This window comes from Camelina sativa, chromosome 18, assembly GCF_030686135.1.
Source record: "Camelina sativa cultivar CO46 ecotype springtype chromosome 18, ASM3068613v1".
Classification (NCBI taxonomy): domain Eukaryota; kingdom Viridiplantae; phylum Streptophyta; class Magnoliopsida; order Brassicales; family Brassicaceae; genus Camelina; species Camelina sativa.
This window is the reverse complement of record NC_141897.1, coordinates 15,248,216-15,274,487: the sequence shown is the minus strand read 5'-3', so window position 1 is coordinate 15,274,487 and position 26,272 is coordinate 15,248,216. Positions and strand designations below refer to the sequence as shown.

Sequence of the window (26,272 nt, the reverse complement as noted above, 5' to 3'; positions counted from 1 at the left end):
GATTAAAAAATTAGAAGAAAATTAAGTTGGCATAATTAAAGAAACTAAAGAAAATTATAAGCCTGGTAATATATGAATCCCAAATAATTCAAAGATGAAAATATAAATCAAATAACACAATCTAAAAATACTACAATAAATTTTAAAATACAGTATTAGGAAAAGAAGACGCAATATTAATCTTTTTTTAGGTCAACATATTAATCTTACATATTTCCAACTGAAAAAGGAGAAAGTAACTTCTTATTAAAAAAAAAATTCAATTAAACAAAGTTGAAACCAGTGTTTTTGAATAAATTATTTAAATATGAGACGATCTATATTTATATAGAAGTGAGTATTTATAAATTTAGAATTAATAATTAACTGTATATTTTTCTTAATCCCTTTTTAATATTATTTTGTATAATTAATAACTCAAAATTAAAAATAAGTAAATAATATTATAATTTCGAATTTTATGAAATATATATATAAAATCTCCTTATAATTATTTAAATAAACTTTGTACTTTTTTATAAATTCTGTAATTTTTGATAATTATTTTTTACATTATTAATATTTTAAAACAAAATATTTTATTTTTGTTGTAATCAAATTCTTCCTATTAAATATAAACATTTACACATGTCAGAATCTCGTTAATGACTAACTTTCAAAACCCAATTTTATATAATAAGATATATATATATATATTTAAAGTCAATGAATTTAAAAATGTTTGCTTGTAAAAGCATAATCAATTCAAGAAGATTTTTTACTATTTATAAATTATTCAGTGGTCAATGGTTTTTTATTCAAAATGACATGTTAACAACTCTAAAAGATGCATATCACATTATGGAAAAAGTAACCCAATTTCGTATGTATAGTATATTTGTAGCAATAAATAAAAGTCAACGTGGTGAAAAGGGGCCGTAACAGTTTACCATTTAAACACTTAAAAGAAAAGAGTGAATCTGTGGAGCCAAAAATAAAATTCAAATATATTTAAATCACACAAATGTCAAATAATGGGGAAAGAAGCTTTTAAATTTTAGTCAATATAATATTCTATTGCCGTCACTAATTAGCCTCATATCTCCAAAGATAAAACTTTCTTCAAGTGCGTATTAAAGGGTTTGAGAGATGACATAAATTATGGTACAAATCTCTTTTCTTGATGATTAAGAGAAAACATAGAGATCAATCATCGTCGAACGCATCACCTCCTTTGTTAAGAAACTCAACAAATTTGCCATGTCTCGATTTGTAAACCAGTCGTCTGTTGACGAAAATATTGCAAGATGTTTACAATATGGGTTATCAGAACAGACGCTTAGTGATGATGTTATTGCTCGGGTAGTTGAACAACAATATCAAAATGAATTGATGTGTAACGATGCAGCTATTGCTTTGGAGATTCTGCAAGAAGAAGGTATATTAATCTTATACGTATATTTCAGTTTTCAATAGCAAAATACTTTTATGATTTCGTTTGTAACTAGTTTCAAATTCTCTTATATATAAACATCAATATATCTCTTTTGACTTACAAAGCAATGATCCTACGTACTTAAACCATATTTTGTCTGAAATCATATAATGATTTGACTTACAAAGAAATGATCCTATATACAATGATCCTATATAATCATATAATCATATAATTTCTTTTATGGTTAAAGAGATTTTTGTGCATTGAAATTTTACAGAAGCTTGTGTGCAGTCTTGTGTACATGATGATGAAGGATTGGCAAGAACGTTGCAAGAATTGGAAGGTAGTCTTATTATGCTTCCGTATACTTTGTTTATATGATTATATAAAATTGGAAGTCTTATTAGTAGTCTTATTAGTCACATCAAAGAGTATGTCATCTTTAGTATAACGTAATAACCTTGAGGTTTATTTTTTGTTTTAGTACTTTTTTTTTTGGGTGCAAATTTTTTCGTTTCAGGACAAGGTCTAGATGTTTAAATTCTATTGTTCTCCGGATGATGAAAAAAAACTAATATACCTTTGATTAGCATAGTTAGGCAAAAAATAATTGATTCATAACCATAATGCTTATATTAATTATTATTATTATATATTTTATGTTTTTGTAAAAACTAAAAAAACAAACATATTCCAAAACCAGGAAAAAGAGACTTATGAATCGTTTTATGGTACTTCCAATTTTATTTGTTTTTACAGGTAATCTGCAGAGCTCTCTAAGTGATGATGAGAAACTTGCTAGATATTTGCAAGAACAAGATGAATGTAAGTTTATAATATTTTTTTAATCTTAAGCATAATTAAACATATATATTTCATTTACTTGATGAATAATTTCGCCACTTACCGATTGAAATTGCATACATATAGCGGCAGATAATACGGACGTATGTATCCAAGAAACCCATCAATACCAACCCATGCGAGGTACATTCATATAACTTACATAAAAACTCCAAGTAAGCTAGATGGGATTATAAGCTTCAACTTTTATTCTTCTTCAAAAGTACGTAATATTCAATTTACTATTTTTAATAAAAATAAAGTGAAATAGATGCATGGTTGACTCGTATCGTTTGCCCAAAAAAAAAAGAAAAGATTGACACGTATATATAGTTCGTCATACTTCGTTTTATTACGCTGATCGAAGCTTTTCATGTTTCATTCAATCTGCAGTGAATCGTTCATACATACCTCAACGTGATGCTCCCTCGGTACGCGTGGCTATTCTTTTCTCAATACTTGAAATTTTAATTACTTAGAAAAGCTTGTATAGTTTTTAAAATAGGTTATAGGCTTATAGATAAATATATATATATATATATAGATAAATTAACTCGCATGTTTTTATTTTCATAAACTTTATATATCTATGATTACCCCCGGAAACCCTACGAATTGACACAAATCTTTGCTTTGCATAAATTTTTAGACTAGTATAGCACTTTCTCACTATGAAAATGATGAGAACTTCTTGGATCATCATACGCATACTCTTAGTCCTTCAAATATCTCCCACAATACTCCCGCTAATGAGGACATTGATACCGCAAATATGACGTATGAGGTACGTACCGTGCCAACTCAACAATTTATATATATATATGGTCTTTGATCAAGAAAATAAAATATATATATATATATATATATCAATGTTGTTTTCTTTGATTTGGGTGAACAGGAAATAAATGAATTACAAGAAGCTATTGGAGATTTCAATAGAGGATTGTCCCAAGAGAAGATCTCCCGACTGCGGACTCATAAGTATGGTACTAAAACCAAAACTGGGTGTTGGTTTAGGAAAAAGAAGTTTGTTGCCGATGATTCTCAGTAAGATAATATCACTATATCTTTCATCTTCGTTACTCTGAACCAAATTAATGAATGTACAATTGCTTTCAAATAGATAATGAATCTAATTTTTGGTTTGGATAACATCGTAGGTGTTCGATATGCCTGGTGGACTATGAGAACGGAGATAAGATTACAACTTTGCCATGTAATCATATCTACCATAAGGACTGCATTTCACAGTGGCTGAAAAAAAACAAGGTAGATACGAACATAAAATTCAGTGTAAATGTTTGTTTTGAAAAAAAACTGCATATATTTTATCATGCATTTAATAATATGTACAAAACACATTCTCATTTTAGTATTCTAATCAATCTAATGTATATATTTTCTTTAATATATGCAGGTATGCTGTGTTTGCAAAGCCGAGGTTTCTCCATAATATAATACTAATTTTCGTCGGACAATAATGTTTAACAATCTGCAATGTTCGGTTTAGACTTTAAAAGTTATTCCTATTTACATATTCAGCAAAACAAAAACAAAAGTTATTCTCCTAAATTTATATATTTCAAACATGTGTTGGGATTTTATTAATTTCAAAACTTCTTTTTCATTTTATATAGTTGGTATGAAATTATCATATACATAAAAGTAAAGTTTCACTCTTTCATTATTGGTCCACTTGACAATTCAACTTTAACAAAAAAAAATATATTAAATCACAAATTAAAAAACATTTAATCTTCACATTTTACTCACATTTTTATACAAAACTGAAGTCACATAAATTATGCATTAACTTTATTTCTCCACTCAATTGTATTTAAACAAATAATAAATGAGAATTGTAACTCCTATTGTTCTAAATGTAATTTTCTATCACTTCTCTGCCTATAAATACTTATTTTCTTATTCTCTTAGTTTATCATTCTTTTATTCTCTCATCCTTTTCCACTATATATCTTTTTTTTTGTGTGTTTTTTGTTATTGTTGTTGTATGAGTTAAAAAAAATCAATTCAAATATCATTGAGTTTGTATGATATGTATATCTTACATTGTTTTCTTTAATGTTTTAAAAGGTTTATCTCCATTGCCTATATTAGATTAACATCTAATAAGTTATTATTTTTCATACTCTTCTACAATATTCACCACACAATAAGTCATGAAGTTGAAAAGATTCATCTCTAATTCTCTATTCTGTACTCTAATGATTATCTCACATATTCATGTATCATTTTTAATAAGTTATGAAAATCAATATAATAATATTTAAAGATCAATACAATTATCTATTTATAAAGTCTATAAACTCTATTTATAAAGTCTATTTTGTTTTGTGATCCAATAGATAAATATGTAAAGATCAATATGATATTTATTTTATTTAAAATTTGAGGTTTTTGAAAACAAAAAGAACTTCAATTAAAAAAAAATTTGGTCTTTGTGATTTAAGAAAAATGAAAAAAAGATCTGAAAAAGAAATCATATTTAACTGGAAATGAAATATAGAAAAATAATATAATTTAATACCATTTAACTAAATCCTCCAAAGATGAAACCAATAATATGAAATCTAGCACTATAAATTAAATTAATGAGTGAAAAACAAAAAACATAACCAAAAAGATAGAAGTTCTCCTTGGGGTTTTAAAAAATCTTTGGATTGAAGTTCATACAATTTTATAAGGAAAACTAATTTAGTTTGTCACTTCAAAAGTAATATTTTCAATTTGAAAAATTATGTGTGATTGTTGAGTTTATATCAACAAAACAACCAAATCATGTGTAAGTTAAAATTTTAAGCCCCTTGGTATTCCTTTTCCTTAAGTCAAAACAAATTAAAATATTTATTTATATTAAATCACAAATTTAAAAACATTTAATCTTGACATTTAACTCACATATTAATATAACATTGAAATCATATAAATTATGCATTAACTATATATTTCTCCACTCAATTGTATTAAAACAAATAATAAATTAGAATTGTAACTCTCATTTTTCTAAATATAATTTTTCATCATTTCTCTTCATATAAATACTCATTCTCTTATTCTCTCATTCTTTCATTCTCTCATCCTCTTCCACTATATCTCAAAAAAAAAAATTGTTATAATAAACTATTATAATAGAATTATTAAATCAAATTTTTTAACTCTCTTTTACCTCTAAAAAAATTTGTAGTACATTTTTTTTGTATACTCATCATTATATTTAATTTTTGTGACCCAAAATATACTTATGTAAAGATCATTATAATGTTTATTTAATTCATAATTTTGTAATTTAATGATTTTCTATATATAAAAAAATTTGATATTCTATTTTCAAAATTTTACTACAAAGAGAAAATTATTAGAATTTAACCTAGCAATATAGCTTAAATTAAAAAGATATTAAAAGTTAAATTAATCTTTGGGATTTTTATTGCATTTCATATAATTTTATAGGAAATATATTTAATTGATACTTTAAAAAATAATTATGCAATTTAATTATTAAATTTTTTTAGGTAAATTTTGAATATCATAGAAAATTTCTATTTTTATCATGAACAGTATTTTTTAAATAGCTGGTATATATTGATATTGTATGATTTGAATAAATAAAGTGTATTATTGACATTTATGAAATTTGTTTGTTATATATGTATTTTTAGGAAATATTTCAAAAATACATCTTTTTGAATACCACTTTTCAGAAATAGCATTTGAAATTTTTTTATTAAAATAATATTCTCAGAAAATTCTCATAATTTTATAACTATTATAACCTAAAATGAATTTACATAACTAATACAAAAACCCGCGCATATGCGCGGGATATTACCTAGTGATATATAATAGTTATGTTTGATCATAATTACTGAGTCATAAAAGTGACAAAACAAGGTCGATATTTGTATATAGCATTTTCAAAAAATTTAAATATATTAAACATTCAAAATAAAATTTAGAGACAACAACATTCTCATTTGTTTAGATAATTCACCACTGATTAAATATATCGAAGTTTAACTTATTTAGTATAGTTCTACTTCTAAATTTACATCCAATATGTATTGCCACAATATAATTAATACAGTATATTCCCACCAAAAAAAAAAAAAAAATATATATATATATATATATATATAATTAATACAGTATATGAAACCAGAAATATGAGTGGACATTAACTGAGATTATACATGCATGATCAAAAGATGCCTTAATCACACACATAGGAAACACATTTATTTGGCGTGCTTATAACCTTTTAATTGATCTAATCAATGTGAGTTGTAATCTTATCATCAATGTCAACAACTACCAAATCTAACTCTTAAAGTCACTAATAATTTTTTTTTGTTATAAAATGGTTTGAGTGATGAGAAGGATAACTACGTGAATCCTTTTGCCAAAACATTAATAAGTCAAGTCTTTTTTCCTCTTCATCAAATACAAATGAGGATGCGATCGAGCCAGGTGCAAAATGATGAAGCCTTGGCGGCGTTTTTGCAACAAGAAGAAGAAGGTAAATTATTGTTCATATATAGGGTTTGTCATAATGTAGACCATTATCTGAACCAGTTCGGTCTAGTCCCGTTTTCGTTTTGCCTTATATTTAATCCTCCGACCAATCTACGATAACATAAACACATATTTTTTTAGCCTTATATAACAAATCATTGCTTACTAAGTTATGTTGAACTTTTTATCTATATCCTCCAAATTGTTGATGATTACTTATAATCCTTTTTTTGTTCTCTTATATAGAAGCGATGGCAAGAGAGTGGCAAAATATGGAAGGTAATTTTGTTACGCTTACGAAATTAAGTGTATTGTACACCTAAAAAATTACTCAGATAACTCATCACAAAATTTTGCTACATGTAGAATATTCTAAATTCTCTCTAAGCGATGACGAACAGATGGCTAAAGCGTTACAAGAACAAGAATGTAAGTATATTTTTTTGTGCAATATATATATATATATATATATATATATATATATATATTTTTTGTTTGAGGTATCCTAATTTCATATCTCAGTTGTAAATGCGGTATGTAACATGCGTTTTGGTTAAATGTATAATACTGCATGTCGAAATTGATCCACATATCTAGATAATGCGAATGATGTTGCGTTAACGGACGATATTGACCAACTTACCTATCAGTTCCAAGACATAGGAGGTATGAAATAAAATTCTCAACATCATATATAAATCTTGTTTTATATAGATATTTCACTTTTAAGTTTTAATCATGTAGTGAACGGTTCGACATCCCAACATCAGCAAGATCATGCTGGCAGTTCCTCAAATGCTTCATCTCACAGTATTCATGCTCTTCCTTCTGATGGTGACATCGATACTGATTCCATGAGCTATGAGGTGTATATGCAGATAGATTTCGACATTTATCGATTTTTATGATAGACTTAATTAACCTTTGTTTGAATGATACAGGAACTGAACCAATTAGGAGAGTCGATTGGATCGGTCAACAAAGGATTATCGGAGAGGAGGATTGGCCAATTATTAGCACCTAAAATCAGCAAATCCAGAATGAAAACTCTTGTATCCGAAAAAACTGAGTAAGATTTATTTTGATCTAATTCTTTTTATTGTTGCTATATTGTATGAATAGTTTACAATCAATATTGTCACTCTCTACAGTATTGCTTTTTTCTATTTTTGTTCGATGTCATATATAAAAAGTTCTGGTTTAAGTTGGTAATTTTAATCGGTTTGTGGAATATTGAAGGTGTCCAATATGTTTTATCGGATTCAAGGAAAAAGATACGCTATCGACTTTGCCATGTGATCATATTTATCATAAGGAATGCATTACACTTTGGTTACAGGATAACAAGGTATGAACATAATTAAATTTAATCAAAGTCAACTATATTTTTTTTTTTATGTTATGTGCTGAAAAATGCATACTTAAATTAACAATGTTATAACATAAATAAAAATATAATATTTAGATGTTATTGTTTTATATATGCAGACTTGCTGTGTTTGCACAAGGGAGTTTAACTAGACGATAATGCTAATGCGTTGATTAAATAAAAGTTTTTCGAATTTGATATGTAACTCTCTAATAAAACATAAGTTATATGATTTCAAGAAATAAAATTTCTAAATTCCTCGGACAATATTCTTGGGCGAGTCACAATCTCTATTATTATAAATCCTCGTTTCTATGTTTCTTCTATTGGTATATGTAGGCCAGTGGTTTGAAAGCCAGCTTACTAAGATTTGACATTTTACTTTCTTTCTATAATTATTATCATCATACTAGCTTAGACGTGATTCACGTGATACACGTTACTAAATTAACTTTTAACTACTTTGACATGTAAGGTGTCCGCTCCAATCATCGTTGTAAGGTTATATAGTAGTATTAAATAATCTATATTATACTAGCATTACTATTAGTCTATTTAGCCTAAAGAATTGTGAAGGACCGAGGACGCGTATCAATCTTTTATGCAAAAGAAACCTATAGCTACTCGTATAAGTTACATTGGATATTGAAATGAAATTAATGGTCCACTATATACATATTTTTGTGAGTGGTTACATTTATTTAACATCCGTGAATAAGAGATATAACCCACTTGACGAGGGAGCTTCACGCTTTGTACGTGAATGAAGTTTCAAACATTTTAGCCTGATTTATTATTTTTTTACAAATGATTACAAATTTAAAGTCGAATTCGCCATCCTATTGGTCAGAATGCGATGGCCACAAGCGCCCATAGACTATTTCTAAATTTCTTGCACCCACTAGATCTCGATAGAAAGACATTGTATGGTTTAATGGCCAAAAATAACTCATAGTCGAAATTTTTTAATTTGAACTAAAACTTATTTTATGAGGTCCAAATATTTTCAGAACGAAGATCAAATCACTCCCCTCTGTCATACTAAAATCAAATAATAATCCTTTTATTTTTTATTTAACATCATGGACACTTTTTTATATATTATAGAAAATTACTAACCATGTGTAGCTTAATAGATATATAAAATTTTATTATATTTAATTTCCTCTACTGTGGTAACAAGGATTGTGATATGATAAGCATCTTCCATGGGATTAGCTTGTCACATGAAATTGAATATATTCCAAATAAAATCCTTGCAACATGCTTTTCTCTTTTTCTTTTAATATGCTTTGTAAGTTCCACTTTTTCCCCTTCCATTTAGTAACGGTTCCTTTACTAATTATTCTAATTGATTACAAAGTTGTACAAGTTTTAGCAGTAAGTTGGAATAGTAAACTTTTATAAAATAAGGCAAAACTATATAAGAAAATAGTCTATGAAAATTATGCAAAAAACTAAAAACTGAGAGTAAAGTTTTTCTTTTATCAAAAACGTTACAACTATATATGATATTATATAATAATTCATTGGTCAGACATTAAAACTGTAGGAATAAAACTGAAATTTTTATCAAACATTTACATTGGAAACCTAAAACAATTTTTATTTTAAAACAAAATTTCAAATCCTACAAACAACACAACTTAAAAGTTAAAATTCAGACAGAATAATAAATTATCGAGTTAAAAAAGAAAAAAAAAACCATCTAATTTACATCAAATAGTCTAAGAGAAATGGAACTTGTTCTTCTTGTATAGATTGGCGACATCTATAACTGCACCAAATCACTAATATTCTTACTAAGAAAACAAATGAAATTATTAAATAGTTTCTGTTCACATTAATTTCATTTCCCCAATCCCATGTACAACCCTTTCTCTCTCCTTTAAAACCAAGAAAGCCACTAACTTCTCCCATTAGACAAAGAACAAAAGAATCGTAAATATGTCAAACCCATCTCTTTCATCCATATATTTTCTACTTCTCCACCACATCAAACCCATATCTTGAATACATACACCAGATCCAAGAAAAGGAAAGACCAAAGAGGAATCATATACTATATACATCATCTGATCTTTCCATCTATGGGGGCGGCTTCATCAAGCATCTCTGGATCCGAACCTTTTGGCAGAAAGTTATGCGGTCTCGAAGACGTGCCTGAGAACTGTATAACGGCAATGTTCATGTACATGGAGCCACCAGAGATCTGCCTACTGGCTAGTGTAAACAAGTCTTTTCATAGGGCGTCAAGATCAGATGCGGTGTGGGAACACAAGCTTCCTTGTAACTACAAGTTTCTGGTCAGAAGAATTCTTGAAGATCAACAACAAGTAGGAGAAAAAGACAAACTTATTAGACGCAAGAAAGAGATCTATGCAAGGCTTTGTCGACCAAACCTCTTCGACGCCGGCACAAAGGTTCTATCTTCTTTTATCAATATTTATGTTTTTCTTTTTTTTTTTATGAATCTTATGATTTATTTGATGTAAAAATATATATTCTCTGGAGGATTTTTTTCAATATGTTTAATTTAGCCTATTATTCCGATCCCACTTTATGACCAAAATAATAAGTTTGAAAAAGATTCTAGAAACAGTAGAATTAAACAAACTTTTCTTAAAAAAGCTATATTATTATTTTACACACTTTTCCTTTTTCTTACAAAACAAAAATTAAACACACTTTTCTTACGTCTTAGGTAACCTTATAGATTAACTAGAGTTAGAAAAAAAAAATCTATATATATACCCCTAACCTTTTCTTATTTTTATTGGTCGATTGATATCTAAGTTGAATAGAAAAAGGAACTATTGGCTAAAATGCATCAATAATTTGAAAGACATTTCTTGTGACTCGATATTTTTTCTCTGTGGTCTAATTTGGGTTCGTTACATATTATTTGTATGCGGAGAAAATTAAAACCGGAAAGCATGAATAAAAATTATGGTTCAGTTTATATAGGTGGTTCCGGTATGTTTGGATTTGACTTGCAAATCAAATAAAAAGGCTTAATGCTGCCAAAAGAAAAATCAAATAAAAAAGGCTAATTTTAAAACTCGGGGTGTGTCATGCATATGTGTACGAAATAAGAAACAAAAGAAAAAGATCATTCCTATCTTGTTAAGAAAATGAAAATCTTGTAAAGTTGGTTGCGATTTAATTATTCACATAACTTAATATTAATAGAAAAGTAAATATTTGGATTGTAATATTGAAAAGGAAGCATGGTTGGACAAGAGAAGTGGGAAAGTGTGTTTGGCGATATCACCAAAGGCAATGAACATAACCGGCATCGATGATCGCCGATATTGGGAACATCTTTCTTCCGGCGAATCCAGGTTCTCTTTCTTTGAATCTTTCTCTTTCATTATCTTTTTAAATTTTCGTATTTTTGGTTGATAATTCATAACTTCATTAAAAATAATTGATTATAAACTCTCGCTGATTTGATTATACAATTGTGACTTTGTCAACATATATTTGTTTCTCTTTCGAAGCTAATCATTTGATAATATAAACAAAAATGACAATGTTTTATTATTGGTTATAAATCATAGAAACGTGCCATGACCTCGGTCAAAGTTGATGATTACACATTTTGTATTCACACACTCTTCTATGTACGTCGAAAACTCAAAACTCTAAAGTCTATTTCTGTACTTGCGTTTAGTTTAAAACGAGTTTTTAAGAATATACATCATAAATTCATAATGTATATATGAAGTTTCTGTTTGACAATAAATAACTAATTTGCTAACATAAATAAGAGAACTACAAATTAAAATTAAAATAATGTTCAAGTGATGTTAGATATATTTTGGCTTTTGTTACTAAAAATCTTAGAAGATATTAATCAACACGTATACGAAATGTATAATGACGTATACATCATATATATTCGTAAATTGACAGGTAAAATGTACATATAGAATCTTTAGATAAGCTCAACAAAGCTGGTTTGTTTAGTGAATAGGGAAAGTTTTAGGTCGTCGACGAATATGTCCTTTTCTCTTATCCCAAATTTGCTCGATCATATCAATAATTGGATGGCTTTCTTTCAACAATCGTTTTTAAAATAAAAATTATTTTTCCCCCACACTTATTATTTATTATTTCTCATATCATATCATTTTTTAAAGAAATACAATTGGAAACTTTATCCAGGTTCTATCCACATAATTCATATATTTTCACCAAAAATAGGAACAAGTATATAATATATACATAACCATTAACTCCACTACACCACTTTAATATAGGTATTTATCAACCAAATTATGAAACTAATAATTTATTTCATTAGTGTTGCTTAAAGGTAAGACTAAATAAAGAAAATACGTACTTATTTATAAGTCTATTAGATGAGATCGAATATTTCATGATCCACTTGTGATATATCAAGGGACCTATTCCAAAAAGTTGTAGAGCTCATCAACAATGTATCTACTTGGACCAACTCTCTCACATTATGATTTATATATCATTAAGTTCTTACGATGAATCTCATTTTGTTCCAACAGATTTGGTTCGATATCTTATCTCCGGCAAATATGGTGGTTAGAAGCAGTTGGAAATATCAAATTCGAATTTGCACCTGGAAAATATAGCATACTTTTCAAGATACAACTAGGCAAACCTATTAGAAAATGTGGGAGGAAAACATGTAATTTGGACCAAGTTCATGGTTGGGGAATCAAACCGGTCAGGTTTCAACTGTCCACGTCCGACGGCCAGTGCGCTATGTCCGAACGACATTTGGAGGAATCAGGGAGGTGGGTTTATCACCACGTGGGTGACTTCGTCGTAGAGAATGAGAACGCACCAGTTTGGGTCAAATTCTCTATGCTACAGATAGATTGTACACATACCAAAGGTGGGTTATGTTTAGATTGTGTGATCATATGTCCATTTGAGTATAGAGGGATATATACATTTTTCGATTAAAAATCTTTGATTTGTTGTATCAGTTTTTAGGATATTTTTTGTCAGTATATGTAAAGTAATATACTTGTGCAAATTTTTGTATTAAGCAGACGTATAATTCAAAATTGCGAATGTAAAGATATGCATGTCTTCTTATATATTAATAAAAGAGAAGTACAACTTTTTTTTAGACGAAAATGCCCCTGACGCCAACTATCAGAACAACTGCGTAAAGGTTAAATGTGACATTTAAAAGCAATTGGATCGGCTAAAATCGAAATCGGGTCGGTTTAATTTTAGATCTACGTGTTTATCCGTTTAGCGTTTTGGATAGTCCGAAAATATTAGAAATAAAACTAAAGGTCGGGTCAGTTTTTAAGATGGGTCTCCCTTTTCTCAGATCTTATTTAAATCACCAGTTTATTTAGGGTTTCATCTCTATCTTCTCTCCTCTTTGGTTGCGAAAAATTTGCAGCCTCTCTTTTGTACAGGCCGCCGTCGAAATTAGGAGTAGTGATTTCTCAACTAAGTTCTCTCTTTAATTTCTTTAGATTTCATCTGGTCTATCTGTCCTGATGAATTACCGGATCTAATTAATCTGTTTTTGTCTTTTAGGATGTCGAAGATTTTTCAGACCAGAAGTGTCCTGAGTTTTACCATTATTCAATTTTTAGGTTTTTGCTAGCGATCTTACATGTGTTTTTTTTAGAGATTGGAGACGCTACAATCTAAGAATGGGGAAGAGGTCGATCGTGTCTTTTTTGTTCCGTTTCTCCCTTATGTTTCTTCTTCAGATCTAGCTGCGATATTATTCATTTGTAGTTCTCGGTAACACTTCCATGTATATCGCTTGATTCGAATTTAGTATTGGTTGTCGCCAAGTCTTCTTCCGGATCCAGTTTTTTTTAATAATAATAATAATAATTAAATATTCCATAATATTTAATTACAACAATCAACCAATAACAAAATCAACATGGACAAGAGAAGACAAACTAAACCAACTCCAATTCAATTTAAATACAATACCAATCATAACTTATATAAACCAGCAACCTAATATGTTTCTAAATCAGGTTCCAACAACACAAACACTAAAAACAAACATCACAAAACTGAGACCCTGGATCATTCTCCTCTTCATCGCCATAATGAGATGCGTGAGTATTACCAGAAATATCCAGTGAGGCGATCCTCCCATCTACAAGCTATACACACAAGCAAATCAAGATTACAGTCACAAATAAAACATAACAAACCAGTTATTGAACATGTCACCCAATATCACATTCACCACACCTACATATCATCACACAAAACAAGTCATACAATCCAATCGCTCAGATAAGCTCATGGTTACGTACTCACCTTATCAAACTGATTATAACAACGAATACAACCAGTTGAGACTCTCCTAACGTCTGAAACAACCCAGCAACGCCCTGCAACAAGCCACACAACCAAAAACGACTTATAGCAAAACTGGACAGAAACATCAGAAATGAACATTCTCAAAGATGAAGACGAAACCCTAAAATAAAAACCAACCGTTAACTATCAAATCCCTCCGGTGAAAAGCTAGCCCTAGACGTCACAAAGATTCCCACAAAATTTCAGCACGATAAGATCTCAGATGAAACCGCAATCGATCCCGAAATATCCGCTGGTCTCAATCCGCGACTGAGAAGAAACACCCCACGAAACTGCTGATATCTCCTAGAATAATAACTCAAATTCACTTCTGTAAAAAGGAGAGTGTACGAAAATCCCTACCAAAAATCAATACATTTCGAAACGATTTGTGTAGTCGGATCCTCCTTCTTCCAAACCCTGACGATTCTGTTCCTTTTGCTTTGAACACCAAAAATCTAGTTTACTTTCCCTTCTCCTCTTCTCACACATGAATGAGCACTTCTGCTCTTTGGTTTCTTTCAGTCATAACAGGAAGGAGGCGCCCTCTTATTAACAAAAAGGGTTTCTGGTTTAATTATAATAAACCATGATTTAATTAGATTAAACCAAGATTTATTTAAACCAGAATTAATTAAACCATCCTTTGATTTAATTAATAAATCGACCAGCTTAGTAAACCAACCACAAAATTAAACCGACTTCACTCCAATTCTCGATATAAACTTTCATATTTCATATTTTTCGGGGCACGGACGTTACATGGTGAATCACTAGATCTTTCCAACACAAGTGGAGTACCGTTTTTATTATGATTTACATTGCAGGAAAATGGTTTAGAGAAAAATTGTATAAATAGTGAACTTAATCTATCTTGGTGACTCCTCAGTCCTAAGAGTTACATGATACATGGCGTAACTATAAGCTTTGTTTTTGATTTTTGTGTAACTCATAAGCTTTACTATAAACCTTGCTACTTGGTTTCGACTTTTGTGTATGAACGATTACTTATGTCATTTGTATGCCAACATTTATACCAGCTCAATTTATTGTATCTACGACATATATACATCATAAATATGTATAATATATATATATATATATATCTAACTATAATAAAACTTATGCAACCTCGTTTATTCCTATATAAGTATAAGAGTACAAAATCGATTTTGGGTCGGGTTAGTTGCAAAAAAAAACTCGAAATTAAGACATAAACCCAAAACAAAGTAATCATCCGGTTTTAATTACGAAAAAACAAATAAAGGTAAACTTTTCAATATAAACAACCTCCCGCGTGATTGATATCCTATAAAGTATAAACGGTGATGATCTCGAATATTTCCTTTATCATATCAAACTAATCTTCCGCGTGATCCACTGAAAATATTTAGGTAAATCAATTATGATCGTTGTAACAACCCGCCCCGTAGACCCCACTAACCTCATTGCTAGCTTGCCCCCACAAGCCCAAAGCTGGCTCCGCAGGGTATCGATCATAACCCCTCACCGTGACAAATAGAACTACTCATCCAAATCCACAATGATGGGTTAGGATCGATGCCCTGCAGGGCCAGCTTGGGGTCCGTTTGGACGGCTAGCGGGGGGTTAGCAGGGTCCACGGACGGTCTGTTGGGGCAGCTAGCGGGGGGCTAGTGGGGTCCACAGGACGGATTGTTACAATCGTAAATATCAAATATATTTCAAAATATTTTCCTTACCAAACTGATCCTAAATTTGAGGAACTGAATTTGGCGACCATAATTTATTCCCAAACAAAGAAACTAATTAATTATTATCCTAAACTAACATATTCCATATATTTCTGAACTAATAAACATATTTGGCAACAGTTAAAGGAGAACAAAACAATAATTAATTCTAAACAAAAACAAACGGATAATTTATTGGCAATGAATAAAAACCCAAAAATCAAAAACAGTAATTAATTTTAAAAAAATGAATTAAGTTTTTGAAAATAATAATTAGCTAATATTAATGGAAACCGTTTAAAGTTATTACCATAAAAATCAAGCTATTAAATTTGAAATTGTAGTATATAATATAAACATATTTAATTTGGTTATATTATTTGAGATATTTATGGAAACGATAATCAAATTTTCTATTACCAAATCATCATTTATTTCAGATTTTTAAAATTTTCTTAAAACAAATTATGCTTATAAATTCGAATTACTACATATGGGAAAACACTTAATTTAAACAATTAATACATAATATTACACATATATTCTAATTTAATTTGTTTCTTAAATATAGCCAATGATAATAAATATAATAAATATGACCTGCTCACTAAGATATTTTTAAATTTGTAAAAAAATCAGTATTCCAATGACAATCACTTATTAATCATAACATATTTTATTATTTGTATTAAAATTTGAAAACTATACGGTTTATGGAATCATTAAAAGTAAAAAGTTACCATTAAAAGTAAAAAGTTACCTCGTTTGGATTACATAATATATAGGCTTTGTAATATTACTTTATGAACAAACAATGACCAAATATATGTAATAACACTACATTATTAAAAATGATCCAAAAATATAAGTTGATATATTTTTTGAATTGAAAATTCTGCTGTATTATAATCCTATATTATAAGGATTTATAAAATCTATAATATCCTAAAAATTTACTTCTTAACAACATATTTTTTGAAAGTTAATCAAATTTAACAATCAAATATATACATATAGGATTTAGGATTCTCTTTTATAAAAGTGCATGCGTTGGTTTGCAAAACTCACAATCATATGGTAGAGCGAGTTAGGATTGATAGTTTTATGAATACAATCTTTTATGGATTAGTCCGTCAAAATATATTGTGGCTGTGTATTTTTTGCAAATGAATATTTTTATGAATACAATCTTTTAGTGGGTTGGTCCATTAAAATATACATTGTGAGTGTGTATTTCTTACAAATATATTTTTACAAATGCAATATTTTACGGGTTGATCCATAAAAAAGTACATTATGATTGTGTAATTTTTACAAATGTAATTTTTTATGTATTGGTTTGTCAAATATAAAATTTCAATGCGTAGTATATATATATATATATTTTATACGAATACAATCTTTTACGGATTGGTCCGTCAAAGCTTACGTTATGAGTGTGTATTTTTACAAATGCAATCTTCTATAAAATTTTATGTATATTTCAAGTTTCACTACTAATCATATTTACATAAATGAATATTCTCCCGTGCTGTAGCGCGAATCCGATTCTAGTGTAATAATATATGTGATGAGTTTTGGCATTTTTAGGAGTTGATTAGTAAATTAATTTCACTCTCTTAAGCTCCCATACTCTCATTCCAACCTTCAATGATTGGGCCTGGTATTAGTGGCCCTATCCTATTACCTATTGGGCCTTATCGTAGTGGGCCTATCCCACTACGCAGAGGTTCTTGGAGAAGTCATCAATGGCGGATACAGAAGCTATGATACTCGAAGACACCTGAGACGAGAGAGAGAGATGAGTATTCGAATTTGTAATCTCCCGTTCAATTCAAGCTTCGCGCCGCAACCTCGTGCTCGTATCTCCTCAAGAAGGTCTACACGAGTCTTCGCTCGTACGGAGAACGATACTCAACAACAACTCAATCTCTCTGTTCTTCGCTTCACGTTCGGTAAAATCTCTTCTTTCTCCACTTGAAAGCTCAGATTTTTATTACAAGCATTTGTGAGATAAGTTCAGAATCGGATTGTGTCTGCACTTGTTAGGGATTCCTGGACTAGATGAATCTTATCTACCGAGATGGCTCGGGTACGGGTTTGGATCACTTCTTCTTCTTAACCACTTCTCAGCTTCTGTTCCAATCAATGAACCTCAGCTGGTAATTAGCAGTAAATGGTAATGGCTTAATAGTGTTTTTTTTTTGCTATAAAGCTGTGAAATTTAGCATTTTTGTGAATTCTTGGTTGTAGAGATCAGAAGCTTTGGGATTATCACTTGCTGCATTCTCAATAGCTTTACCTTATATTGGAAAATTTCTCAAGGTAATCTGATTTATATTGTCTGCTTGTAAGTGAAGTGGAACGTTGATGTTTGTTTTATAGCACTGTTGTTGATGGGTCGTGGTTCTTAGGGTTCTGTAGTAGAGCAGAGAACTCTACCTGAAGAGGGAGAGCAAGTTTTTGTTATATCATCAAATATTGGAGATTCTTTGAAGGAGGATTTAGCATGGGCGACGTATGTTTTGTTGAGGAATACAAGTACTATAGCTGTGGTATGGTGTTTTTCGTTTTGGATGAGGTTTTTGATCTTGTTTGGTGCTTTGTTGTGTTCTTACTTCTCTGTTCTACTTAAAAATGCCTGCTTTTTTTTGTTCAGTTGGTATCAATTCAAGGTGAGCTTTGTGTTCGTGGGTACTGGAATTGTCCTGATCAGATGTCAAAAGCTCAGTTACATGACTGGTTCAAGAAAAAAGTGGATGAAATTGGCTTGGCTGATGTGAAGGAGACCCTCTATTTCCCTCAATATGAAGGTATTGCGTTTTCTTTAGTCGCACAATCTTAAATTCGTTCAGAAGTGTTGATCTACTCATTTGGTCTGCAGAAAGACAACTGTCTTTTGGTGATGAAATATCATAACTTTCAGTTTTATTTTAGGTTCTTCAGCATCTTGGGATATTCTTCCCAATGGGACGCGTTCTCTTTTTGTACAACCTTTCGTACAAGATATTAATGAACAGCAGAAAATGAATGGGTTTTTGCTGGTAGCTTCTACTGCTGGATATGCATATAGCGATAAAGATAGAGCCTGGATTGGAGCTATGGCTGAAAAATTCAGAGGTTAGATTGTTCCCGTGGATCAAAACGAAATAGGACTCCTTGCTTCCAGTTTTTCTTTTGCTGTGGGTTTTGGTAAAGTTGTCATTGTGCAGTCATATATATGACAGACTTTCATCACTGTATATATGCTTCTTTGCTGTTCTATCTGGAAATGGGAGGACTTTGCATGTTTTGATAGAACGTTAACTGGACGAGAGCCAGGAATCTAGTTCCTCTTACTAATTTATTTATAAAACTTTATAATATCATGATCCTTGTGGGTAGACTACGTTTGAACTGAAACTTAAAAAATATATTGATTACATAAACAAAAGCATTGAAATCTTATTTTCCAGGCTGTGAGTGAAGCTAGAAATGTAGCAAATAATGCTTTTCTCAGTCTGACGTAGTTAGTGTTCTCACCTTAAAATGTGAAATCTCTTGTCATCATGAAAGAAAATATCAGTCTATTTCTAAACTTATGTGTAATGTTTTTTCCTTCATATGACTTGCAGGATGACATAAGGTATTCATGGTAATTTAGTCTTTGACTCATGTCTTGATTGATGACTGGCGAGAGACACTTTAGTTCCCTATAGGAATTTCTCAAGGCCATAAACCAGATTCTGTAAAACCAGAAGAGAATACCGCAAGTAATTAGATAACAGTAAGACGTCATTGGATGGAGAATTCTTGCCTGTTTCCTTGTTACCTTGAGGCGTACCACCTTTCTGATAGCTAGGAGTAGGCCAGGCATTAGGGACCTTACGTCAATTATGTCGTGTTTAACCGTGTAAACCTGTGTATAGTAGTTTGTGGATTGAGAATCCAATATTCGGTTTAAATTTTTGAAATAGATTGCAGTATTGATAATTACATCTCCTGGACTTGAGAAGTAGACTTGTGTACTAGATGGTAGTCCCGGTAGGACCATACTGTGAACACGAACCCCGTCTTCTCCAATTACTTGACCTCTTGCCTGGAAATATGAGGGAAAACTCAGCTCTATTATGTATAATATGTACAGAATCCTTACTGGTCTATCTTTGCTAGCCTTTCTGAGATTTGTTTTCTGCAATGTTGTTCATGCTTTACCTTAACATCTGTTGAACTATCCTCTCTGTTGTAGATCTGACCAAGATTTGATATGTTGTTTGCAATTTGGATAGCTTCTGGAGAAGGAAGATCCTGCATTTCATAGGTATCCTTTGAGTCACTTCTTGTGAATCAATGTCAAAAGCTGCATTTAAGTTTTTGTATAGATGATTATAGCATTATATATACCTTGGTTCATGCAAATGATATGTATGATATGCGAAAGGTCTATGTATATATATACCTTGACAAATGCTCTATATGCAAAAGCTCTATATGGGTCGTTCATAACTAGCCTATTTGAAGTCTTATATGCCTAACTAGTCTTGATTAACATTCCAAAAGTTTCAAATTCAAGGAAATCTAAATTGGTTTTTTTGTCATACCGCTGCATTAGGCCTTGACTCCACGAGTTCTACATTGTTGTAGTGGAAGGAGGCCATGATCACAGCCTGTTGAAGTAGTATAGATCCTATGGATAGAGTTGGTGCTACAAGGCATCCCTATAACGCAAGCAGGGATGAAATTAGATGAAACTGGGCCATCTCTCGTCTAACAATTGCTGCTTCAGGACACACTCAACCTCACAAAGAAAGGAAACTTAATGAATTATCTGCGAGTATCTCACCCTGTGCTCACCATGGTGGCCTTGTCACATAGTGCAGATAACGCAGATACTGTCTCTGGCTTAATCCGAGGTACATACACCACACTCTTCATCCCAAATGCAGTTGCCTTGATATATTCACAAATCATTAGCACTGTTGATAGTTTTCTGATTTTTCCATAGTAGTGGATATATGGAGTTTGATAAATTTCTTACCTGTTTTACATTCTCATACACTGTTGATGGGTCTGTAAAGTCGATCACAACTCCGACTTCTTTTCCCTACCAACGATATTTTTGTTTAGGTTGTCCTGTAGAAATTAAATCTGGTGGAAACAGAGAGAGGGGGGGTTTGGAAAGAATGGGAACCTGAGATATTGAGCCTAAAACCATTGTTAGATCACTAACTACGGGTATCTCTAAAGGCTCCTCCATGTCACACAGCTAGTCAAGAACATTAGAGTTAGGGAGTCAAAATCAACAAGTTGAAATAATATGTACAGATGGGTTATATAAGTTAAGCCACCAAGCCAATATCCTCGCCAAGAAAATGGTTATCGACAGCACCAGCTAACTCCATTCCCCTGGCCTTAGTCACAGCAACCACAGCCGCTCTTCCTATTTCCTTTGCAGCTCCATTTATGATAACCTGATAGTAGCATTATCATATCAAAGCTGCATTGTATGGCAACTCTAGGATGTTGATTTTGATGTGGTTACCTTTATGTTGTTTTGTGAAGGTTGAGAAGTGGAGCAGGTAAAGGAAGGCCTTGAGGGCTTGAGATGTCGTGATAGCTTGAAGAAGTGGCAGTTCACAGCTGCCATTGCTCTAACCTCGGAGATAGCTTTTGCCTTTTGTTTACTTTTGTTGCTTATAGTTTCCTCATGTTGATAAGAGATTCTGCACTGTCGTGTCCTCTACTTGAAACGATGTCAGTTTTGTTTGAGGCGTATGAATGGATAAGGTTACTTTGGCTCTTTGTTTTTTCTTCTTCAAGATAATTTCTAAAAATTGCCAACGATTTTTTATTTTTTTCCTTCAACAAAAAGATTTACAATATCATTTCCAGTAAATTTTTCTTTTGAAAAACCAAAATGTTTGTTAGTTTCATATGATTTATCCTAAACCGTTGAAAAAATAAACAAAAGAGATCAATTTTTTTATGAAAAAAATACGAGGATCAATGTTGACCACAGAAAAAAAGGTAAGATGGTACATAAAAGAATTGTTTTCCAAGAAAGACAGATACGAAACAGAGTTTGGGGGTTTTAGGGTTTAAAGACAGATACGAAACAGAGTTTGGGGGTTTTAGGGTTTACTCTTGCGAAAACATAAACAAAAAAAACTAGGGTTTCAATTTTAGGGCCGAATCTCGAAACTTTCCTAAGTCTAGAATCAGATTCTCCGTTTTAGGAGGTCAGAGTTCTCGATCTCTAACGATCGGATGAAGCGACAGGAGGTGAACATCCCGAACCAGTTCCTAAAATCCCATCTCTAACTTTCCCGAAAATCGTAATGAAATATACGGAGTTCCGGTGAGTCCTCCATCGTTTTATGGTTATTACATAAAGCTATCTAGTCTCTACCTTGTTTACTTGATGCCTTAACTCACATTGGGTGGTTTATACGAATTAGGAAAGGAGAAGTGATTTCATGGGAGGAAAAGATTTTAAACCCCAGAACAACTTGTTGGAACAGACCAACAAATATAATACTGAAACGGAATACATTGTAGATTTCTGCTCCTTTTCTTGCTCTGCTCGACCAAAAAGTCTCATCTTTTGGCTTCATTCTACTCCTACCAGGTATTATTGATATGATCTTACATTCTCAGAGTTTACATGTTCTTAAATAAGTGTTTGCATTATAGTCTTGTACTTGGTGATTAGGTTTATAGTCTTGTAGTTGGATAATGGACTTGAGTTTACGAACTCTGATATGCTTACGATATGATGTTTTTGGTTTGATTACATGATGTTCATATATTTTACCCTATTTCACCTTGGTATATTCACATCTTTTGCATGTTTTACTATCTAGTTTGGCCATTATTGAATAGCTTTAGGACTGTTTATGCATTAGAGTAGATTTGCATTGCATTTACATAGTTCCTTGCATAAACAGGTGATTTTGGATCCTAAGGAGCATGGAAGGATGCTGAGAAGGATTTGAGCTATCAAGTGAAGAAAATCAAGGAGTTAGAGCAGAAGGAACCAAGTCCGCGAGTCCACTCGACCACCACACTAGACCAGACACTCGACCGTGTGCGGAGAGGGACTCGATCGGTTGGAAGAAGTAGAAGAAGAGGTCACTCGACCAAGCACTCGACCGAGCACCTGATCGAGTTGACCGAGCCGCCTGCCTATTTTGTCTTCTAGCCATTTTAGGGCTTCCCCTCTCTCTATATAAAGACCTTGTACCTCATGGCCGCAAGAGAGAACACTTTTTAGGAAAATAATATCTAAACCTAGTTTTTACCCTTTTGGACATTATCTAGTTTTTCCTATCTTTTTCTTAGATCATTAGCCACTTTTGTTTCATAAACCAAAAGATCTTTAATACTTGTTGGTTCCACAACTTTCTAAGTATTAAGAATTTTGGTTTGATTTCTTCTTCAATATTGTAGATCTTTATCTCATCTATCTAATCATGCAAGTTTCATTGATTTCCGGGTTTATAACTTTGTTCATCATGTTTAGTGCTTGTGAGTAGTGGCTTAGGATCTTAAGGATTAGGCTGGGTAAAGGTTATGGGTTTTTAGATTGATCAAGCTTTATTGTTATACATCTCTTCTAGATTAGATATGCTCTATGTTGTTCTTATAATGAGAAGGTAAGAATAGATCTTAAGCTTCTTAGCATCACACCAATGTCTAAGTTGCTAGATAAGGCTAATAATAGAAATTATCATGAAGCATGCTAAGAGATTAGATGTTTTAAATGGTTTTTGACATTGATGATCTGGTAGTTTAATGCATGCTTTTATATGTAATAGCTAGTGAGAACTAGGTCTAAGAAGTATTTAAGCTTGATTGCTATTGTCATGAGAATGGATTAACATGTATTAGAAGATCATTGTCTAGAGATAACTCATTGTTGATTGAGCACTATCCAGTGTTCTTGTTTATGTTCTGCATTTACTTGTTTCATTTCCTGTTCCATTCCTGTTGCATTCATTAAGTTCATGTTTAATCCTGTTTCATTACTTGTCTTGCATTAGTCTAGATTATGTTCTTGTTTATCATCATTACTGTTTGTTTCACTGTTTATCTTGCATTTAGTTTCTTGTCTTAGTAGCTTTACATTCTGCATACTATTATCATCATTAGGTTGTTAGATAAACACATTCATCATATTTGGTTTGACTTAGATAAGTATTCATATCCTGATTGCTTGCATCACACCCATTATGGATTGACATCCTTTATGCTACAAAAACATAAGGGTAATTGAAACACCTTGCATCCACCTGTTCATTCATTCATCATCTCTACCATCATTCATTCATTCATCTCAACACACAAAAAGATATGTTTCATTATACCACCAATATAAAAGTCGAATCCTTAGGCCATGAAACCATTAATAATCACTAGGTTAAACCCGCGCTACGCCGCGAGATTGATTTATTTTTTTTTTTATTTTTTTTTTCTGATTTCATGATGTAATATATATGTTCTTTGATATCAAATTTCATAAATTTTTGATAATTCAATGATTATTTAGTATTTTAGTATTATTTTTATTTTCATATGATACTTGAGTTTTTTATTTCATAAATTTAGTTTACATATATTTTAATTTTTTTTTTATGTTAAAAAATAAATTTTTGTTTCTTTGACTTGAAAATTATATTCTTCTCTTACTAAAATAATACTGAATATTTTGGATGTTAATATAGTTAATCCAAAATTTTCGGTTTTCATTAAACCAAAATTAGATATATATTTGAAAGTAATGAAATTAAAATTGCATTTTTAATTCTACAATAAAACTCTATTTCTTAGCTTACAAAATGAAAGTTATCTTGCACCTCTTTATTTTTTAATTGCTTACAATGATTAATGGGATAAGCTAAGTGATCAATGTATGGAGAATGTTTACATTGAAAGCAGGACATAGAAATAAGATACAAAGTTTGTATGAAGCATAATCGGTTCCTTTGCTAAGCGATCCAAACTTGAATTCAAACTATAAACAAATATCATATGTATATAAAACTCAACCAAGTAGAAGATATAATTTAAGTTGACATCAGTTGCAAGCTCACACCGTCAGATCAATTGAGACTCTTTACAGGTTCAAAGAGAGGTTCTGATACGAAACAGAATGTAGAATCTGAGAGACTCGCAGCCGTAGCTTGCTTTAGACATGTAACATAATCGGTTTGCAAGTTCATATGCAATACTTAATTACTGGAGAAAACAACTTCTCCTAGCCAGTTCATGATTACAAAAATATTTAGGAGCATAATATACATTATAAGATACTAACTGCATCAACATAACGTCTAATACAAAACTCTGGCGAAATCTATCTAAAGGCCTGACTTGTCCACAACACGAAAGTAACTTCACCAACTAATACTAATTTGATAATCATAATAAACCTAGAGATGGAACCACTGCGAGAAGAAAAATTACATAAGGAACACATTCTGTGTTGCGTCTCCTAAGATGTAGGACTTGAAACTCGGCCACTGGTCTAATGTGATGTCATCTTAGCCGATACAACTCGGTTAAAATACACTCAGTTCCTTGAAAACAAAATGTGACACACAAAATCAAATACAAATTATGTTCTCTACATATTACCTTATCATCTCTAAAATTACAAATGTTACACAGCTTTTTACCACACAAAAATAACTCTCCTCTTTCACCGGAGCACTCATCTTTTTCTCCTTCGGATCTCCTCCAATTTCTAGATTCAAACACATCAATACAATCTAAAATTCACAGCCTACAAATCTTCCTTACTCCCCAAAATTAAGAGACATAAAGAATAAAATTATGTTACCTGGGAACGAAAAGTAGTAGAAGAAGAAACCCATCATCGTCGGATCTGATGAACATATTCTGGTGGATCGAAGAAGAAGAAATCCACCACAAGCGATCGACCATCGACGGGGCTAACATCATCGTCGGATCTGCTCAGATTGGTAGAGAGAGCCATGGCTAGGATCATCAACACAGTCGGACCATGTTTTTTCTCGCTCATTCTTCTACCTCGTGTTACTTAATAGGTTCCCTTTTAGT

At 31.2% G+C, this 26,272-nt stretch overlaps 5 protein-coding genes and 2 long non-coding RNA genes across 23 annotated transcripts; 5 read left to right on the top strand and 2 right to left on the bottom strand.

Moving 5' to 3' along the window:
* The first annotated feature begins 1,077 nt into the window (after positions 1 to 1,077).
* LOC104763393 (uncharacterized) lies at positions 1,078 to 3,892 on the top strand. Its single transcript, XM_087500189.1, has 9 exons — positions 1,078 to 1,417; positions 1,695 to 1,760; positions 2,177 to 2,242; positions 2,348 to 2,404; positions 2,654 to 2,691; positions 2,910 to 3,044; positions 3,159 to 3,307; positions 3,421 to 3,529; positions 3,678 to 3,892. Exons 1-9 carry the CDS (start codon positions 1,240 to 1,242, stop codon positions 3,711 to 3,713), a joined length of 834 nt encoding a protein of 277 aa, XP_087356315.1. The 5' UTR covers positions 1,078 to 1,239; the 3' UTR covers positions 3,714 to 3,892.
* A 2,779-nt stretch (positions 3,893 to 6,671) lies between these two features.
* On the top strand, positions 6,672 to 8,595 carry LOC104761220 (uncharacterized). The gene is made up of 8 exons (XM_019240304.2): positions 6,672 to 6,797; positions 7,040 to 7,072; positions 7,160 to 7,222; positions 7,391 to 7,459; positions 7,538 to 7,659; positions 7,735 to 7,862; positions 8,033 to 8,141; positions 8,282 to 8,595. The coding sequence occupies exons 1-8, from the start codon at positions 6,728 to 6,730 to the stop codon at positions 8,312 to 8,314; spliced, it is 627 nt and encodes a 208-aa protein (XP_019095849.2). The 5' UTR covers positions 6,672 to 6,727; the 3' UTR covers positions 8,315 to 8,595.
* A 1,325-nt stretch (positions 8,596 to 9,920) lies between these two features.
* LOC104761219 (F-box protein PP2-A14) lies at positions 9,921 to 13,289 on the top strand. The gene is made up of 3 exons (XM_010484258.3): positions 9,921 to 10,585; positions 11,388 to 11,506; positions 12,689 to 13,289. The coding sequence occupies exons 1-3, from the start codon at positions 10,253 to 10,255 to the stop codon at positions 13,110 to 13,112; spliced, it is 876 nt and encodes a 291-aa protein (XP_010482560.2). The 5' UTR covers positions 9,921 to 10,252; the 3' UTR covers positions 13,113 to 13,289.
* A 179-nt stretch (positions 13,290 to 13,468) lies between these two features.
* LOC104761218 (uncharacterized) lies at positions 13,469 to 13,972 on the top strand. Its single transcript, XR_763111.3, has 2 exons — positions 13,469 to 13,601; positions 13,707 to 13,972. It is a non-coding gene; the product is annotated as an uncharacterized LOC104761218 (long non-coding RNA).
* A 3,945-nt stretch (positions 13,973 to 17,917) lies between these two features.
* On the top strand, positions 17,918 to 21,992 carry LOC104761216 (protein COFACTOR ASSEMBLY OF COMPLEX C SUBUNIT B CCB2, chloroplastic-like). Of its 14 annotated transcripts, none has more exons than XR_015588810.1 (10): positions 17,918 to 18,168; positions 18,263 to 18,375; positions 18,467 to 18,538; positions 18,628 to 18,768; positions 18,873 to 19,026; positions 19,151 to 19,333; positions 19,828 to 19,979; positions 20,442 to 20,513; positions 20,837 to 21,105; positions 21,755 to 21,992. XR_015588810.1 is itself a non-coding variant. In XM_010484256.3 (6 exons), the coding sequence occupies exons 1-6, from the start codon at positions 18,015 to 18,017 to the stop codon at positions 19,336 to 19,338; spliced, it is 822 nt and encodes a 273-aa protein (XP_010482558.1). In that variant the 5' UTR covers positions 17,918 to 18,014; the 3' UTR covers positions 19,339 to 19,581. The 14 variants fall into 14 exon arrangements, 1 of the variants encoding a protein (XP_010482558.1); XR_015588808.1 differs by having other exon boundaries at positions 20,805 to 21,105; XR_015588809.1 differs by having other exon boundaries at positions 19,828 to 20,324; positions 20,805 to 21,105.
* LOC104761217 (dihydrodipicolinate reductase-like protein CRR1, chloroplastic) lies at positions 19,604 to 21,976 on the bottom strand. Of its 4 annotated transcripts, none has more exons than XR_015588804.1 (10): positions 21,735 to 21,866; positions 21,541 to 21,663; positions 21,384 to 21,458; positions 21,231 to 21,296; positions 21,036 to 21,142; positions 20,794 to 20,910; positions 20,408 to 20,552; positions 20,190 to 20,291; positions 20,025 to 20,111; positions 19,604 to 19,938 (listed from the first exon to the last, which is right to left on the bottom strand). XR_015588804.1 is itself a non-coding variant. In XM_010484257.3 (10 exons), exons 1-10 carry the CDS (start codon positions 21,837 to 21,839, stop codon positions 19,906 to 19,908), a joined length of 897 nt encoding a protein of 298 aa, XP_010482559.2. In that variant the 5' UTR covers positions 21,840 to 21,976; the 3' UTR covers positions 19,604 to 19,905. The 4 variants fall into 4 exon arrangements, 1 of the variants encoding a protein (XP_010482559.2); XR_015588803.1 differs by having other exon boundaries at positions 20,408 to 20,500; XR_015588802.1 differs by having other exon boundaries at positions 21,047 to 21,142.
* Positions 21,993 to 25,303: 3,311 nt separating the features above from the next.
* On the bottom strand, positions 25,304 to 26,041 carry LOC109130572 (uncharacterized). Its single transcript, XR_015588463.1, has 3 exons — positions 25,870 to 26,041; positions 25,658 to 25,770; positions 25,304 to 25,328 (listed from the first exon to the last, which is right to left on the bottom strand). It is a non-coding gene; the product is annotated as an uncharacterized LOC109130572 (long non-coding RNA).
* Positions 26,042 to 26,272: the final 231 nt, after the last annotated feature.

Bases quoted from the DNA above. Each gene is read 5' to 3' on its own strand.
- LOC104761217 (XM_010484257.3), bottom strand. From the start codon at position 21,839: ATGGCAGCTGTGAACTGCCACTTCTTCAAGCTATCACGACATCTCAAG. The intron at 20,501-20,793 runs GTATGACAAAAA...TATGAAATGCAG, and splicing joins AGTCAAGGCCTAATGCAGCG to GATCTTCCTTCTCCAGAAGC. The intron at 19,939-20,024 runs GTAACAAGGAAA...CTGGTTTTACAG, and splicing joins GAAAGGTGGTACGCCTCAAG to AATCTGGTTTATGGCCTTGA.
- LOC104761216 (XM_010484256.3), top strand. From the start codon at position 18,015: ATGAGTATTCGAATTTGTAATCTCCCGTTCAATTCAAGCTTCGCGCCG. The intron at 18,169-18,262 runs GTAAAATCTCTT...TGCACTTGTTAG, and splicing joins TGTTCTTCGCTTCACGTTCG to GGATTCCTGGACTAGATGAA. The intron at 18,376-18,466 runs GTAATTAGCAGT...TCTTGGTTGTAG, and splicing joins CAATCAATGAACCTCAGCTG to AGATCAGAAGCTTTGGGATT.
- LOC104761219 (XM_010484258.3), top strand. From the start codon at position 10,253: ATGGGGGCGGCTTCATCAAGCATCTCTGGATCCGAACCTTTTGGCAGA. The intron at 10,586-11,387 runs GTTCTATCTTCT...AATATTGAAAAG, and splicing joins TCTTCGACGCCGGCACAAAG to GAAGCATGGTTGGACAAGAG. The intron at 11,507-12,688 runs GTTCTCTTTCTT...TTGTTCCAACAG, and splicing joins CTTTCTTCCGGCGAATCCAG to ATTTGGTTCGATATCTTATC.
- LOC104761220 (XM_019240304.2), top strand. From the start codon at position 6,728: ATGAGGATGCGATCGAGCCAGGTGCAAAATGATGAAGCCTTGGCGGCG. The intron at 7,073-7,159 runs GTAATTTTGTTA...TGCTACATGTAG, and splicing joins AGAGTGGCAAAATATGGAAG to AATATTCTAAATTCTCTCTA. The intron at 7,863-8,032 runs GTAAGATTTATT...GGAATATTGAAG, and splicing joins CTTGTATCCGAAAAAACTGA to GTGTCCAATATGTTTTATCG.
- LOC104763393 (XM_087500189.1), top strand. From the start codon at position 1,240: ATGTCTCGATTTGTAAACCAGTCGTCTGTTGACGAAAATATTGCAAGA. The intron at 1,761-2,176 runs GTAGTCTTATTA...TTGTTTTTACAG, and splicing joins AACGTTGCAAGAATTGGAAG to GTAATCTGCAGAGCTCTCTA. The intron at 2,692-2,909 runs GTACGCGTGGCT...ATAAATTTTTAG, and splicing joins CTCAACGTGATGCTCCCTCG to ACTAGTATAGCACTTTCTCA.